This window comes from Meleagris gallopavo, chromosome 23, assembly GCF_905368555.1.
Source record: "Meleagris gallopavo chromosome 23, MGAL_WU_HG_1.1, whole genome shotgun sequence".
Taxonomy (NCBI): domain Eukaryota; kingdom Metazoa; phylum Chordata; class Aves; order Galliformes; family Phasianidae; genus Meleagris; species Meleagris gallopavo.
Genome location: NC_139426.1, coordinates 5,603,073 through 5,617,451, shown reverse-complemented (window position 1 = coordinate 5,617,451; position 14,379 = coordinate 5,603,073). Strand labels below are relative to the sequence as shown.

The window sequence follows — 14,379 nt, the reverse complement described above, 5'->3', positions numbered from 1 at the left end:
TTCTTTGGGCTGCTTACAATAATCTAGTCTAGTACAAGAGACACTCATCTACATGTAGTTTATTGTATCTTTAAGTAGAGTGATTCCTATTTGATCACATCCAGAAGTGGAATTCATATTCCCATTAAAAAAACCTAAAAATCAGGAAGTACAGCTAAGAGGAAAAGTTAGGAAAAAATCAAACCTTCTTCTGGAGTGAGCACAAAAAGAGTCTGATATTAGTTATGATGCAATACATCTTTGGAGTGCAATATAAAAGCAGCTTGAGCTTCTTTTTATGGTTGGTAGCTGCTGCATCAACTTCCTTGCATAGATGTTGTTGACAGGAGTGTTTCTGCCCCCAAAAGCAGCACACCTTGCAGAAGAAAGTTGCCAGACTTCCACTGAGCTATACCACATTGGTGTGCAAGGTTTCTCCTCCAAGCTGTGATCAACATAACCATGGTAAGCACCCCTCCATCCTGCAGAGCCGGCGTTCAAGCTCAGCAGAGAACCTCAGCTCAGAAGTACAGGTGGTTCTTCTGGCTACTGTTCAGTGGAAAGGGATAAGGAACATTTTTGCTGGGGATAGAAGAGCTTGTAATGGGGGTTGATCAGAGTTGCCTGACTCTGAGCAGCAACGCTGACTGGGTTTAGGAGCCTCTGGTCCAGCATTCTGAAAGGAGCTGCTTTTTCTCTCCTTGCAGTCAGCAGCTGAAAGGAAGAACTAAGGGAGTAGAAGACGAGTTTTTCACTGCTGAGGTGGAGAGTTCAACAGCTCAAAAGTATCATCCACAACCTGCCAGAGGCAGTTCTCAAGTGGGAAGTCATTGTCCACCAGGTTGACCAAATAATAATTGTCGTGGATGTATTGGATGATCATGCGAGAGGGTGACTCCTCTTCGTAGAGCTTGGCCCACTGCTCAATCCACAGAGCAAAGGCCTCATCCTGCCGAGGAGAGAGAGATGTTTGTAGGGGTTTAATGCACATTTTATACTACCTCAACTGGGACAACCAGCATCACATATGCCTGGGGCTTGTTTCTTCACAGTAAATGCTGCAAGAGCTGAGCAAGGAAGCTCCTGCTTTCCAGGCAGTGGGAGGTACCACAACTGTTCAGAGCAGAAATGAGACGTGCTTATAGTAAAATGGCTCAATACTGCCCCTGAGCGGGTAGTGGGAGGGAAAGCTGTTGCTCAGAGCTCTGGGGACTCGTATGGAGATGATGGCTCCCCCAGCCTCCCGGGTATTTACTTAGTGTCTCTGAAAAGCTCTCACTGGAGAGAAGCTGTAAATACACTGAGGGAGCAGACTGCAGCAAGCTAATGCCACAACAGTACTCAATTGCAAGTGGTGTTACAGATTCAAAACAAACCAGACACTGAATTTCCAAGGTATCACAACTGTGTCCAGCAGCAGAAAGGACTCACCTTCCAGGAAAGGAAGCTTACAGGATCTACCACGGTAGGCTGGATTATCTCCCTGCCTGGAAAGATGCCCCAGGTAACAGCATTGGGTTGCAGGTCAGGGGCGTTGGTGATATTCTGGCCCTACAAGGAGAAGAAAACCTATCTGAAGCTGCTGGAGGAGATATTGAGTCAGAGCAATTTTCCTGTCCTTGTTAAGAGATCAGACAGCAGCTGCGGGTCACAGCTGACTTGTTTCACTTTTCCTTCATGCCCCAGTTTGTTCCTGGGGATGTTTGAATCTCTGACCTCTGCCTCTCTCCCAAGGTGGTGAAAGTATCGTGTAAATATCAGCCTACCTTGACGTTGACAATGTGGTAGTTCACCCGCAACTCGTACTTCTTCAACACTTTGAGCAGAGCTGTGACGATCTCATTGGAGGTGAAGAACTCTAGGTATGCCTGCCAGAGTGGGAAGAGAGAAAAAAATAAGAGCCCTAACTCATGGCAGGGCTGACACACAGGCAACCAAAAGAACAGTTGTAACCTGTGTTTTTTAGCAACCAGGCAGCCTAAGACTTCTATATCCATCCCCAGAAATATGTATTACAAAGGGGACTGGAGCAAAGGGCAAAGCAAATTGGCAAGAGAACTGAGAAAAAGAACTCGTGGAGAGCAGAGCTAACAGCCCGAGAACGGCCAGTTTAGGAAAGCTGTGAGCTATTTGACCTGTACCCGTGTAAGCAGAGAGGCCACAATATGCTCCAGGCAGTGTAACCACAATTGCTGGGCCTGGAAAGCAGCCCGTACTGGCCAGAGTTCCTAGAAGGAGCCTGACTTCTTGTGGTACCCCATAAACAGCAGTATCCTGCCAAGGCAGCCCAGTCTAGCAGGAGATGAAGTCAGAGGTCTCAGCTGGGCTCTGAAACACCCTGTCTTTTGTCCAGTCTCATCTTTTGTCCTCAGTCCTCCCAGTGAGCTCACACAATCTAATTCTGTACTTCCTCCATCTACTGCTGCTCTGTGCTTGGCTGCTCCAACAACTGCTTCCCCTCCCCCCATTTCCTGGCTATTGTGTGATGATGGATTTCCCCTCACCTCAGGGAATTTGTTTTTTTCTTTGAAAACATAACTGCATTTGCCATCTGCTCATTTCATGGCTTTAGCAATTCGGATCCCTTTTGAACACAGCTGCTTTGTTTCCTAGTACAAGGCACTTGCCTGGCATTTACCTTGACACAGGAGATTCCTATCACAGCCATTAATGGCAAGGATGTAGGGCCTGAAATTCATGACAGTAGGAGGCAGGCATGAGAGATAAGACTGCTTGCAGACCAGAAGTAACCACAGCAGAAGTGCTGCAGTGGAGGCAACTGGTGAAGAGCTCTGCCTTAGGGAAAGATGGATGAGAGAATTTTTAAATACCCAGTTATTAGCATGAAAAGCTGGGTGGTAGAGATACTGCTTCATTGATTGCTATTATGAGAAATCTGGGTGCTTCCTGCATTGGGAATGGGATCAGCTGCAGTGGGCAGGCATGATTTATTGTTGTTTTTGTTTTTTTTAATCTGAAACTTGATAGCTCTGCTCAGGGAAGTGGTTAGCATCAATTGCTTGCTATGAGTAAAAACAAGAAATTGTTTTGAAGTAGGAGAAAACAGCTAGGTAAGCCACAGAGTTGACATGATCTGTCTCTTAAGTCACCAGTGGAGTTTTGTCTTATCCCAGCGAGAAAGCATTAGAATAAGGAGCTGGCAGAAGTAGTATCTGGTTGGAAGCCTAAGACCTTCCTATCTCATGGAGACTGTACTAGGTCACAACTTACTGCTACCCAGCAGAAGAGCGCAGTACCTTTTGGAAGACATAACCTCCACTAGGTCCCCAGCCAAAAATGGGGTCTGTGGATGGTTTGCCATTGATGTTTGGCTGAGAGTTAATAGTCAGGATTCCTCGTCTGTTGACCTTCTCCAGCTGCTCCTTCAGAAGGCTGGTTTCAGTAGCAAGAGGGTCATCATTCCAGGGCATACACGTAACCTACCACGAGGAGAGAGGACGGTTTACAATGTGGGTGTGTACAACAATCCTTTGGTTACTAACTGCTGCTGAAGGAACTCAAATGTCCTAGTGATCTTGAACATATCTCACACAGGGCAGAATTCTCAGGTTTTGTTCAGGGGGGCAGGTATGCTCAACTCCAGGAATGAGCTCAGCATGATGCTACAGCAGCTTCCTTTTTATGCTGAGCCCTAGCTCTGGCTCTTGGATTCTCTTTGGAGAGAGTATCCCCTTTCAGCCACTATCTCAGCAGCTTTAGGTAGGAAACTGCCATTGTTCTCATTTAGAATAACGTGACAGGAACAAGAGAAATTAAGTACGGTTGTCTGTGCCACACTGACCAGCCCTTTCAGGGCCACCTCTCACCCTGTGTCCGTTCTTGTTGGGCTCTCCGGTGATGTAACATGTGAAAACCTCAAAGACGCTTTCCTCACAGGTCAGTTCTTCTCCCCACATCTTCAGGAGCTCCTCACGGGGAGACTTGCTCTTCAGGTAGAAGAGGTAATAGTCCTTCAGCTCCCCAAAGGCCGGAGAAGAGGAGTTACCCCTATAAGCAGAACAGACACAGGATTAACAAAGCACTGATGAAGATGCACCAGTCTGATGATGCAAGAAAACAGCCAGCCATGAAAAGCATCCACCACAATCCTCCTAAAGACCAGGAGCCTCAATACCGTGGTGCCATTTTCTTCACCTCATTCAAATCCCTGCAATTGGGGACCTCTTCAACAATAAACCATCATTTCTGCCAGGCTGAAGGCATGCACAGGACACCCACTAACTACAGAGATCAACTGTGCAGCAGGCTGTTGTACCACACCTTGCCATTGCAGGCTAACAGCTTACCATCGACCGTTGGGGAAATCATCCCATTCTTGAGTTCGATAGATGTAACTTTTTGGCCTAGAGGCCCAAAAGATTGGCCGAACATCTTCAACTCTTCTCTTGGGGTGAGCACTGACTGCCCAAGGCAGAGGTCGCCTGCACAGAGAAAGCAAAAGTCAACACACTTCTCCTGCTGTCTTTCCACAAGAGGCTGGAAGCCTTCCTCCTAAAGAGTTGGCCCCTGGAGAGAACAAGTAGCAAAAGCTGAGAAGAAATCTGTTTGTCAAGAGGTTAGGACAAAAATCTTCCTCCTTTACGCAAAAGGTTTTCCTTCACAGATGTTTGGTAAGTGTCTGTTAAGTGCAGGACTGACATTTGAGATTGGATGAAGTAAGGGAAGAGCACTACTGAAGGAAAAGTTATCCCTCTGCCTGTGCTTCCACTTGCCTATTTTTGAAGGATGTAGACTAAGATCCCATTCTCTGTATCAGGAATGTATTGAGAGACTTAAAAAAGTGTTTCCTTCAAGCGGCATCTCTAAGAGTTTAGGTTTTAAGGTTCCACAGAACAGGCTACTTCAGTTCTTCCCTACCTACCCTTTCTCCCAGATTTTATCAGAGACCTGCAGGAAGGATGAATGTCTAGATGCAGAAAGGTACTTAAAAAGCAGAAGAGAAGAACCAACCCATCCATCCCTTATGCATTCAGTAGATGGGATGTGCAAGAACTAAAACAAACCAGCATATTCAGCTCACCTAGGGTCCTCATTCCAAATGCCAAGGCGCTTAAGGACTTCAGTAGTAGCCACTTCCCGATTGAGGGTGTAAAAATGGAGCCCATGCACGAGGCCACTGTCCAGCAGCTCCCGGCACATGGACACTGCCAGCTCCACCCCATAATTCCGGATAGCTGCATCGTTATCCTTGATGGGTTCAATCACATCTTTGATTTCTTGGGGCACTTCCAGTTTGGAGAGTTTCACCAGCTGGCGCAGAGAGTGGTAACCCTGGGTGAAGATAAACAGGATTTCAGTCTTTCCAGGTCCTTTTCTCATGTCCAGTAACAGCTATTTGATCTCAACTTTGCAGCAGGAGACAGAACTGGGGGCTCCTGGATTTCGTACAGCCAGGCTCCATCCCTAGGATCCCTAGTAACGCAGACTGTTTGTGTCAGTTCAGGTGATTTCATCACATTTACCTACTCAGTGCCTGAGCTCAGCATGCTAACAGTGATGTCTCACCACTCAGAACAAGTAGGCAACTGCCTTTTATATCCCTCTGTGCCATATGGGTACAGAAAACCTTCACAGAGTTTCATTTAGCAAACCACCTACAGATTTATCACACGTTTAACACTCTTACTTCCCAGAAATTTTTGGAGCTGTTCACAGACCTCTCTCAGGCCCTGACCCCAAAACACCTAACATGTTTCCACATTGCCTCCCCAGGCCAGAATAACTTGATTTCACCTGTATGGGGAAGATGCCAGGAATAATGGGGCAGGTAATGCCAATGGCTTGACAGTCCTTCATGAACTTGAGAAAGGTTTCTGGTCGGAAGAAAAGCTGTGTAATGATGAAGTCTGCCCCAGCAAGAACTTTCTCCTTCAAGTGCTTCAGGTCTGCCTCATAGCTCTCTGCTTCAGGATGACCCTTGGGGTAGCCTTTGGAAGGGACGAAGAAAAGAAAAGCCAAGCCAACACGTCAGAAATAAGGAAGTAGCCAATCTCACTGTGTTATTTACAACCCAGGTCCAGAAAGGGACTGCTGGACTGATTTCCCCCATCTCAGACCCTACCCCACACTTTGCATCACAAAATACATACCTGCCACACAGATGTCAAAGTAATCATCAAATTCACTGCGAATGTGCTTAACCAGGTCAACAGCATGGTTGAATCCATGTACTTCTTCTTCCCATTCCTCACCAACAGGATCTGGAAAGAGAATAAATCCAGTCCCTCCAACTGTTACTCCTTCATTTCGCCATGAAGGTGAATGTAACTGCAACACCACTTCAGCCCTACTAAGTGCTCAAGGACAAAAGGATTCACCTCCACGCAATGCCATGATGTTCTTCAGCCCCAGCCGCTTGGCCTTCTGCAGGTGCCCTGTGATGTCATCCTTGGTCTGATTGCAGCACGTCATGTGAAGGATGGTCTCCAGGCCACAGTAGTTGACTGCAGTGTTGGCAATAATCATGGAGGAGGTTTCCTTGTCAGATCCTGGGTCCCCTGCAGGATGCCATGTCACATCAATGAAGAGAGGACCACCTGCTGCCATGCGGTCAAACCTGTGGATTTTAGAGCTGTGTTAGCCTACCAGGTAGCCAGCTCACCTCCTCTCTACGCCAGGATATCTTGCTCCCTGCTGGAATGCCATCAACAAGCAGGGAAAACTTGGATGACAGCAGCAGGAGTCACCAAGAAAAGCGTGTAACTAAGAGTTAAACATGTGGCAAATAGGAAATGAATATAGATAATAATCACTTGAGGCTGAATGAGGAAGAGCATAGAATCTCTTGGAGAAAGTAAGCAATTTAAGTCTTCTCTGTAGAATAAACTTCCTCTCAGTGCGTTCTGTTAGACTGATGCACTTTCTGGTAGACCACAGTGCACATCCCATTCACTTTGAGATGGAAGACTATGCCAGAACCTCCTTTCCCAGCTTTAACTGTATAGGCCACAAACATGGAAAGGTAGGCCAGATCTCTGTGGTGTTTCCAAGTGTGCCTCACAGAAGAGATGAAGGCTCCTCTAACTTTTCCTCTCTCCTGCTCTGGGTTGGAACAGCCCCTTCTGTTTAAAGTAAACATAGCACTGGCATACAGCAATTACAGAAAGTATTCTAAGAATCCCTCTTCTCTTCCAGACGAGTACATGGTGGCTCAGGCTCCAGGATAACCTTCAGTTCTGCTGAGATCTATCACCTTCCAACAGCATGTACATGGGGAAACCAGTCTCAGAGTCTAAAACTGGTGTCCTTGGTAAAACAGAGGCACAAACTATAGTGGCTGAATGATTCTGAAAACCTGTGGGAATCAGTCCCAGAGATCCGAGCACAATGTCCATGAAATATTTTCTGTTTTAAATAGCTATTACTCTATCGTCCCCAGCACTTTGCTTCGGACCTAGAGCATGGCAGCAGCCTTGCACTCTCAACAACCCCACCATGACACTTAACACTTGAGGGCCTCCAAGGAAGATAAGTTACCTGGTGTCCATTACCCTCCTCAGCAGGAAAGCACAGCCCCATTACCTGCTTCGTCACCTGGAAGGGGAGACAGAGCACGGGGCAGAGCCTGCCTCATTAACTTTTTCCCAACCCTCCACCAACGAGGTTTCATCTATCCCCTCTCTTACCCTGCGGCCCTCACCTGGAGATGAGATTGACAGCAGCGTTGGCTGTGCGTGGAGGGAAGAACTCCAAGGAGAACCACCTGTCCCCAGAGTCCTGCCGCCGCCGCATCTTCTCCCGCAGTCGCTCATGACGCTCAGCGTCGAGGACAGGAGTGGAGCAGCGTGAGCTGTCCTTGGAGCTCTCACTCCCACTGCTGCTGCCGCCATCGGACTTGGAGCTGGAGCTGGCACTGCAGGTATGCTGGTTCTCATTGACCATGGTGAGCGCTCTAGAGAAGGGGAACAGAATCATAGAATCATAGAATTACTCAGGTTGGATAAGACTTTAAAGATCATTGAGTCCAACCATGACCTAACCGTGCTACTCTAACTAACAACCTTCGCTAAATCACATCCCTGAGCACCACATCCAAATGGATTTTAAACACATCCAGGCATGGTGACTCAACCACCTCCCTGGCCAGCCCATTCCAGTGCTTTACAGCCCTTTCTGTAAAGAAGTATTTCCTAATAGCCAACCTAAGCATACCCTGGTGCAGCTTAAGGCCATTTCCCTTCATCCTTTCACCTTTCTCACTTTAGTGAGAAGAGACCAACCCCACTCTTGCTGTAAGCATCCTTCAGGTATTTGAAGAGAGCAATAAGGTCTCCCCTCAGCCTCCTTTTCCCCAGACTGAATATCCCCAGTTCCTTCAGTCTCTCCTCATAGGGCACATTCCCCAAGCCCTTCACAAGCCCTGTTGCCCTTCTTTAGACCTGCTCCAGCACCTCCATGTCCTTTCCGTACTGAGGTGCCCAAAACTGAACACAGAACTCGAGGTGAGGCCTCACCAGTGCCGAGTACAGGGCAGGATGACTTCCCTGGTCCTGCTCACCATTCCTGATCCAAGCCAGGATGCCATTGGTATTCTTGGCCACTTGGGCACACTGCTGGCTCATATTCAGCCGATTGTCCATCAGTACACCAAGGTCCCTTTCCATCAGGCAGCTTTCCAGCCACTCCTCCCCAAGCCTGTAGGGTTGCCTGGGGTTATTGTGACCAAAATGCAGGACCCGACACTTGGCCCTATTGAAACTCATACAGTTAACCTTGGCCCATCGATCCAGTCTATCCAGGTCCCTCTGCAGTGCCTTTCTCCCCTCAGGAAGATCAACACTCCCTCCCAACTTGGTGTTGTCTGCAAACTTACTGAGGCTGCTCAGAAGCGGCACAGTGGGTACAGGACATGCATCTGATGGCAGGTAAAAGGAAAAGGGGTCCTGTGCTACAACCACCATCAATCATCGCCAAGCGGTCCCTTTGGCCAGCCCTCACTGTAAGCTATGGCAGACAATCTTGTGAAAACACAGTAAAGCGAGTGCATTTACACAGTGCTGAGAATAACACAGCAGATGGCTTCGTGCCACCTCGATGCAACTCTTCTGCGCCCGCAGGATCAAACTTGGCTCTCACGACAGCCAGGTTAACGTGACTTTTGCTCTGTCTGCAGTTTAGCAGGCCGTGATGCCCCCATGCACCAGCTGAAGACCTTTTTGATCCTGCAGTCTCAGCCTACACACACACCAGCAGATTTTATTCTACAGCAGCTGCCCCTTGGACTGCATCCAACTTCATGAATTCCCATCTGTTTATTCCCAAAAGGCAGCATTTCTTTACAACGTAGAGATAAGGACAACTGCTAATGGGGAAGGTAAACAAGAAAAAAAAACTGGAAGAATCCTTTCTGAAACAGGCCGCCCTGCCTGCCATCCTTTCTTTTGTCCTTATGGACATCACCCTGTGGCACTTCTCTCTCTGCAAGACACACCACCTCCGTAGATGTTTGCGCTGTGCCATCCACTGCACACACTCAGCTATTTCCTTCACCAGATAGGCTGTTATGTTCATTTCCTCACCAACTGTGGCTGCTTGGAACTGAGGTTAGAGACCATCCCATCTTTCCCTGCCCTGCAGAATGCTCAGGTATGCTTGTTGGCCTTCCAGAACACTAAGCAGCTCTGCAGGTTGGGTATAGGATGCTCAACTCCCTTGAGCTCCCTGGACCACAACTGCTTGATGCTTTATCTCCACCACCTCAGAAGCTAGGGAGCAGTTACAGACAGCTAGAGAAAAGCTGCTGTAAAAAATGGGATTTGGGTTATTTGCTTTGTCAAAGCCTAAAGCTGCCACTGAGAGCAGCACCTTGTCATTACATAACAAGGAATCTATTCTGGAGGAAGCTGTTGCACAAGCTGGCACACTCGCTGTCCTCACCAGAAACTCTGAGCTCAGGTCATCCAGACTTTGAACTCTTCTCCTGTTTACACTCAGTTGGCCATCAAGCCAAACCCTTTGGGAGAAAGTCTGCTTTTACCACCTGGGGACCACTCCAGCTGGCAGGAGATAAGAGAAGGGAGCACAAGGCTGCCGCTGCTGCCAGCCTCAAACCTTCAGCGTCCCAACAGCCCTCCCCACAAACACAACAGCAGGCAGGATGGGGGTTATCCCAAAGCAGTGCAGGCTATACGGGCAGCACCACCAGCTCAGTGCCGACGAACAATAAACCTCGGGGCTTTTTTCCCCTTCGGCTCGAGCAGCTGGCACGCAGGTTGGCCTTTCGGTGCCTCTATAGGACGAGGTTTTCTCGTCTCGTTTTCTTGCCGGCCGTCTCAAAGCACAGAGGCGGTAGGAAGGCCTCGTGCGGTGCATCACTAGGAGCGCTCAGCGTTCCCATAAGCTGGCAGGGAACGCAGCTCCTCCCGCAGCAATCACACGGCTCATTCGCGTGCTTCGGGGCCGGAGCCGCAGCCCCCAGAGCTACAAACGGCACAGAACACCTGTACAGAAGGCCCTGTAGGAATCGACTCTATAGGAATCGACCCTGTAAGGATGCGCCTTATAGGGAATCCGGCGCCCCGCGGGGACGCCTGGCTGCAAACGACCGTGTGCTGTCACCTCGGCTGAACCTGTTCTAAGGGTGGGATGGGAAGCCTTGCTTTTTTTCCCCCCGCAGGGCCCCGCTCACCTCCCCGCGGCGTCGCACTCTGCGCATCGCGGGCGGCCCCATCCCGCGTCCCTTTAAGCCCCGCTGTTCCCCCCCCCTCCAGTCCATCACGTGGTGTCCCGCTATTCCCTTATCCAGCATGGCGCCGCGCCTTCACTTCCCCCTTCCCTCCCCCCCAACCCCCGTACGTCGCCGGGTCACGTGAGCGCCGCGAGGTCACGTGCTTGGCGGGCGGGCGGTGCCGGGATAAGATGGCGGGGTGCGGCGGATCGCTTTGCTGCTGCTGCCCGCAGTGCTGCGGGGAGCGGGAAAGCCGCACCCCTGAGGAGCTGGTACGGCTGTGGAGCCCTGCGTGTGTCCGGCCGCTCGCTCTGCGGCCGTACTTTGTCGTTAAGCCTTAGGTTACGGAGTGCCTGGGAGCGGGCGGGCGTTGGGTGTTGCTATGGCGCTGGGCCCTGGGCGCCTCAGCCCGCCTCCCCGCTGCCTGCTGTGCTGCCCTTCCTGCTGCTGAGCTGTGAGCTGTAACGTAAAGCCCTTTGTGGAGTGGTGGTGTGCTGGCACAGCTGTGTGGGGAAATAAGCACTTGGCATCCCCGGGGGTGTGCAGTGTGGAGGTGTGGCTCTGAGGGATGTGGGCTGGATGATCTTAGAGGGCTTGTCCAGGCTTAATGGTACTCTGGTTCTGCTCTGCAGTTGTGCATTTATCTGATGTAAGTGATGTTTTCATAGCCTACACCTTAGCTTTGTATGCAGCGATCCTCATTTTGGGATCTGTGTTCATCCTGCTGATTATTTTTCAATTCATGTTGCCCTTTTGTTCTGTAGACAATCCTGGGAGAAACTCATGAAGAGGAAGATGAGATCCTTCCACGCAAAGATTATGAGGTGAGCAATAAACATCAGCTTCCTAAATACTTCAAGTGCTGGAGTCACATCAGTGGGGCTGGTCTCCTTTTGCAGCTCCTTTTGTAGAACAAGGAGCAATGAGCCAAAATGTGCACATCAAAGTTCTGTATTAATGTAAGGAAGAACTTTATTGTCAAGTGATGGAAAACTGGGGCAGGCAGCACACAGAGGTGATGGAGTCTCCTTCTCTGGAGCTACTCAAGATCTGTCTGCATGCTTTCCTGTATGACCTGTTGTAGAGAAAATGCTTTAGCAGAGAGTTGGACTTGATGGTCTCCCTTCCAACCCCTGCAGTCCTGTGATTCTGTGAAAGAACTGCACACAGCTTTTGATTAGTTTAAGTCTGAAATGGGGCAAGCAGTCAAACTGCATCACTACAGTTAGATTTCCTTGGCACCACAGGAATGCCAAAAGCTGCTGCTCTTGCAAAGACCTGCTCTGCATCCACTGACGTGGCATTTGTAGGTTAGAGCCCTGTGCTCTGAGTAGGTCTTGAGCATCTGCTGCTTAAGCCAGATTCCTGAGAAAGTGCATTTTCTAAATCTGTTTTCTTGCTTTTAAAAAATAAACAACGTGAAATGTACATTCTCTTCTGGTCTTATGTCATTGTGGCTGTAGAAAGCATCCGCAGCTCCTTGCTCACTGTTTTATTGCGGTCTGTGATGTTGTGCTGGTTCGAAGCAGATCTTCCCATCTACCAGGTCCTGACTCTTACAGGAGATTATTGGTTGTGAAGTGTCTGAATAGTGGCCCTGAGTTATTTAAAGGAGATGCTCTCAGCCTGGATGTCAGCAGGCTGTTACTGCTTGGTGGAATACCAACTTGTTACCCTTTGGCTCAAAAAAATGAAGCTGATTCAGGTAGAAAGTAATGATACTTTGTGACTACAATGAGACAACTTACTTTTAACTCCTTCCTGTGCTGAGGTTAAGAGCTGATGCTGCCTGTCGAGAATTCCTACCTAGTGCTTCTGCTGTAATTAAAGATTAAATCTGATGTTACCCCTTGCACTGTCACATTGGAGGCACCTAAAAAAGTAAGGTCTAAATCTGTACATTATGTTATGACTTTAAATTAAAGTTGTGTTAATCAGTTTATTTTGTTTCCTATCCTGGTCTGCTCTTTAACTTCTTGATTCTCAGAGCCTGGCTCTACTGGAAATACTTAAACAAAGTTGCCTACAGAAGTTTTGCCTCCTACGCTTGTTTGCAAAACAAGCTTTGGGGAAGTAATGACTTCTGTAATCTTTAACAAGGTCATCTGTGAGCAGATTCTTGCACAGTCCATAACAGCTGATGTTCTTAGGTTGACCTTTTGGCTTTCTTCCAGAGCTTGGATTACGATCGCTGTATCAATGACCCATACTTGGAAGTTTTGGAGAGCATGGACAACAAGGTAGGAACTTGGTTTTTTTTTTTTTTTTCAGCTTTTAGTATCTTGAGAGCTAAAGATGTAGAAAGTCCACCTTTTTCTGATCTCTGTATGTTCCTTTGACCAGACTCTTATTTTTTTTAATCCTATTTCTAAACAGAAAGCCCGGAACTATGAAGCAGTGAAATGGGTGATGGTTTTTGCCATTGGAGTCTGCACGGGACTGGTAAGGATCATGCTGTTTGGGATCAGCAGGAATAAGTTAAAAGTCAATGGCAAAGGAGGGAAGATGAGTAAACATTTACATTCAGGATGTGGAGAATTTTCTAGCTGGAGGTGGCTTTTGAGAATTACAGCACAGTGTTGATGCATTATATTCCAGGAGAGCTTTTTTTTTTCTTTCTTCCAGATGTTGCTGTGTTTTCTTTGTAAAGTATTCTGACAAATTCTTTAACTCTGCAGAACTTGTCCAAAGTGAGCACTTAATCAAACAATGCCAGTTTACAGTTGAGCTGTGTTTATGTTTGGCAGTGGAGACTTCACTGCATGTGCTTGAAAATTAGCTTTTCTGACTGTATGCCTCAAATAAACATCAGCTTTCTCCTGTACCCTGACATATGTTGTAGATATTAAAAATGCTACCAGATTAATATTCTGAAGTGGAATAATTCTGGGATGGATCTGTCTCAGTGAGAACAAGGGAGGCACTGAATTAGAGCTTCCAGAGTTACTTTACTTATTCTGCCTTCTTCATCTTTTATCCTCTCACGTGTGTGTATTCCTAGTAGGGCTTGCTAGAGGGTGGTCTTTACTGCTTGAATATAGTGATTTCTGCTGACAGGTCTGTCTGTTTTCTCATAGGTGGGCCTCTTTGTGGATTTCTTTGTACGGCTCTTTACCCAGCTCAAGTTCCGGGTCGTACAAAGCTGTATCTTTTACTTGATGGTTGGAGTCCTGTTGGACTTGAGTCACCCTTTTTTTCCTATTGCCATGTTTTACTCAGAGCAGCTGATTCTTTTAGACTTTTGCCATCGGTCACATTGTTGATTAATCAGGTTTTAATTTGCCTGTGTTGTTCAGCCCTTGGAACCAAGAAAGTAGTTTCAGTATCAGTATGTGGGCAAAGGCTAATCTCTGAAAGATTGAGTTGTTTCCCTTCCCTATAGCTCACCCTTGAGCTCTGGCTGGGGGATGGGTTCTCTGATGGGCTGTTATCTGCCCTGGCTGGAGTTGGAAGCACAAGTCTGGCATCAAGAGCCAAACAACACCGAATGATTGTGTGTTGATGGGAAGAATGTTGTTGCTTTCCTTGACCCTCCATGCAGCGGTGGAAGAATGCACTGAGAAAGGCTGTCTTGCCTTGTCTTTACTGGAGCTGCTGGGGTTCAACTTGACCTTTGTTTTTCTTGCAAGTCTTCTAGTCCTGATCCAGGTAAGACTAAAGTCCAGTTCTGCACTTTACACATTCTTCCTTTACTCTCACATGGGTTCTAGGTA

General features: G+C 47.9%; 2 protein-coding genes across 21 annotated transcripts in view; one reads left to right on the top strand and one right to left on the bottom strand.

The window, feature by feature from the left end:
* Window positions 1-43: 43 nt before the first annotated feature.
* On the bottom strand, window positions 44-10,773 carry MTHFR (methylenetetrahydrofolate reductase). 2 transcript variants are annotated; one of them, XM_003212327.5, is made up of 12 exons: window positions 10,628-10,773; window positions 7,640-7,891; window positions 6,318-6,556; window positions 6,090-6,200; window positions 5,734-5,927; window positions 5,021-5,271; window positions 4,287-4,421; window positions 3,807-3,987; window positions 3,237-3,419; window positions 1,746-1,847; window positions 1,411-1,530; window positions 44-928 (listed from the first exon to the last, which is right to left on the bottom strand). In XM_003212327.5, the coding sequence occupies exons 2-12, from the start codon at window positions 7,879-7,881 to the stop codon at window positions 731-733; spliced, it is 1,956 nt and encodes a 651-aa protein (XP_003212375.1). In that variant the 5' UTR covers window positions 7,882-7,891; window positions 10,628-10,773; the 3' UTR covers window positions 44-730. The 2 variants fall into 2 exon arrangements, with proteins under 2 accessions (XP_003212375.1, XP_019478102.1); XM_019622557.3 differs by lacking the exon at window positions 10,628-10,773 and adding an exon at window positions 7,477-7,533 and having other exon boundaries at window positions 7,640-7,767.
* A 38-nt stretch (window positions 10,774-10,811) lies between these two features.
* The window catches only part of CLCN6 (Cl-/H+ antiporter 6), a 64,612-nt gene continuing 61,044 nt past the window's right edge, over window positions 10,812-14,379 (top strand). For 18 of the 19 annotated variants that reach the window (XR_014887889.1, XR_014887884.1, XR_014887896.1 and 15 more), the window contains exons 1-6: window positions 10,812-10,938; window positions 11,431-11,490; window positions 12,841-12,906; window positions 13,043-13,108; window positions 13,744-13,810; window positions 14,208-14,314. Coding sequence is in view for 2 of the 19 variants with exons in the window: in XM_010722915.4 (XP_010721217.1) it covers window positions 10,858-10,938; window positions 11,431-11,490; window positions 12,841-12,906; window positions 13,043-13,108; window positions 13,744-13,810; window positions 14,208-14,314 (447 nt within the window). In the remaining 17 variants the exon portion in view is untranslated. Of the gene's footprint in view, window positions 10,939-11,003; window positions 11,316-11,430; window positions 11,491-12,840; window positions 12,907-13,042; window positions 13,109-13,743; window positions 13,811-14,207; window positions 14,315-14,379 lie in introns of those variants that run through there. The other variant, XM_010722916.4, reaches the window with a different exon arrangement.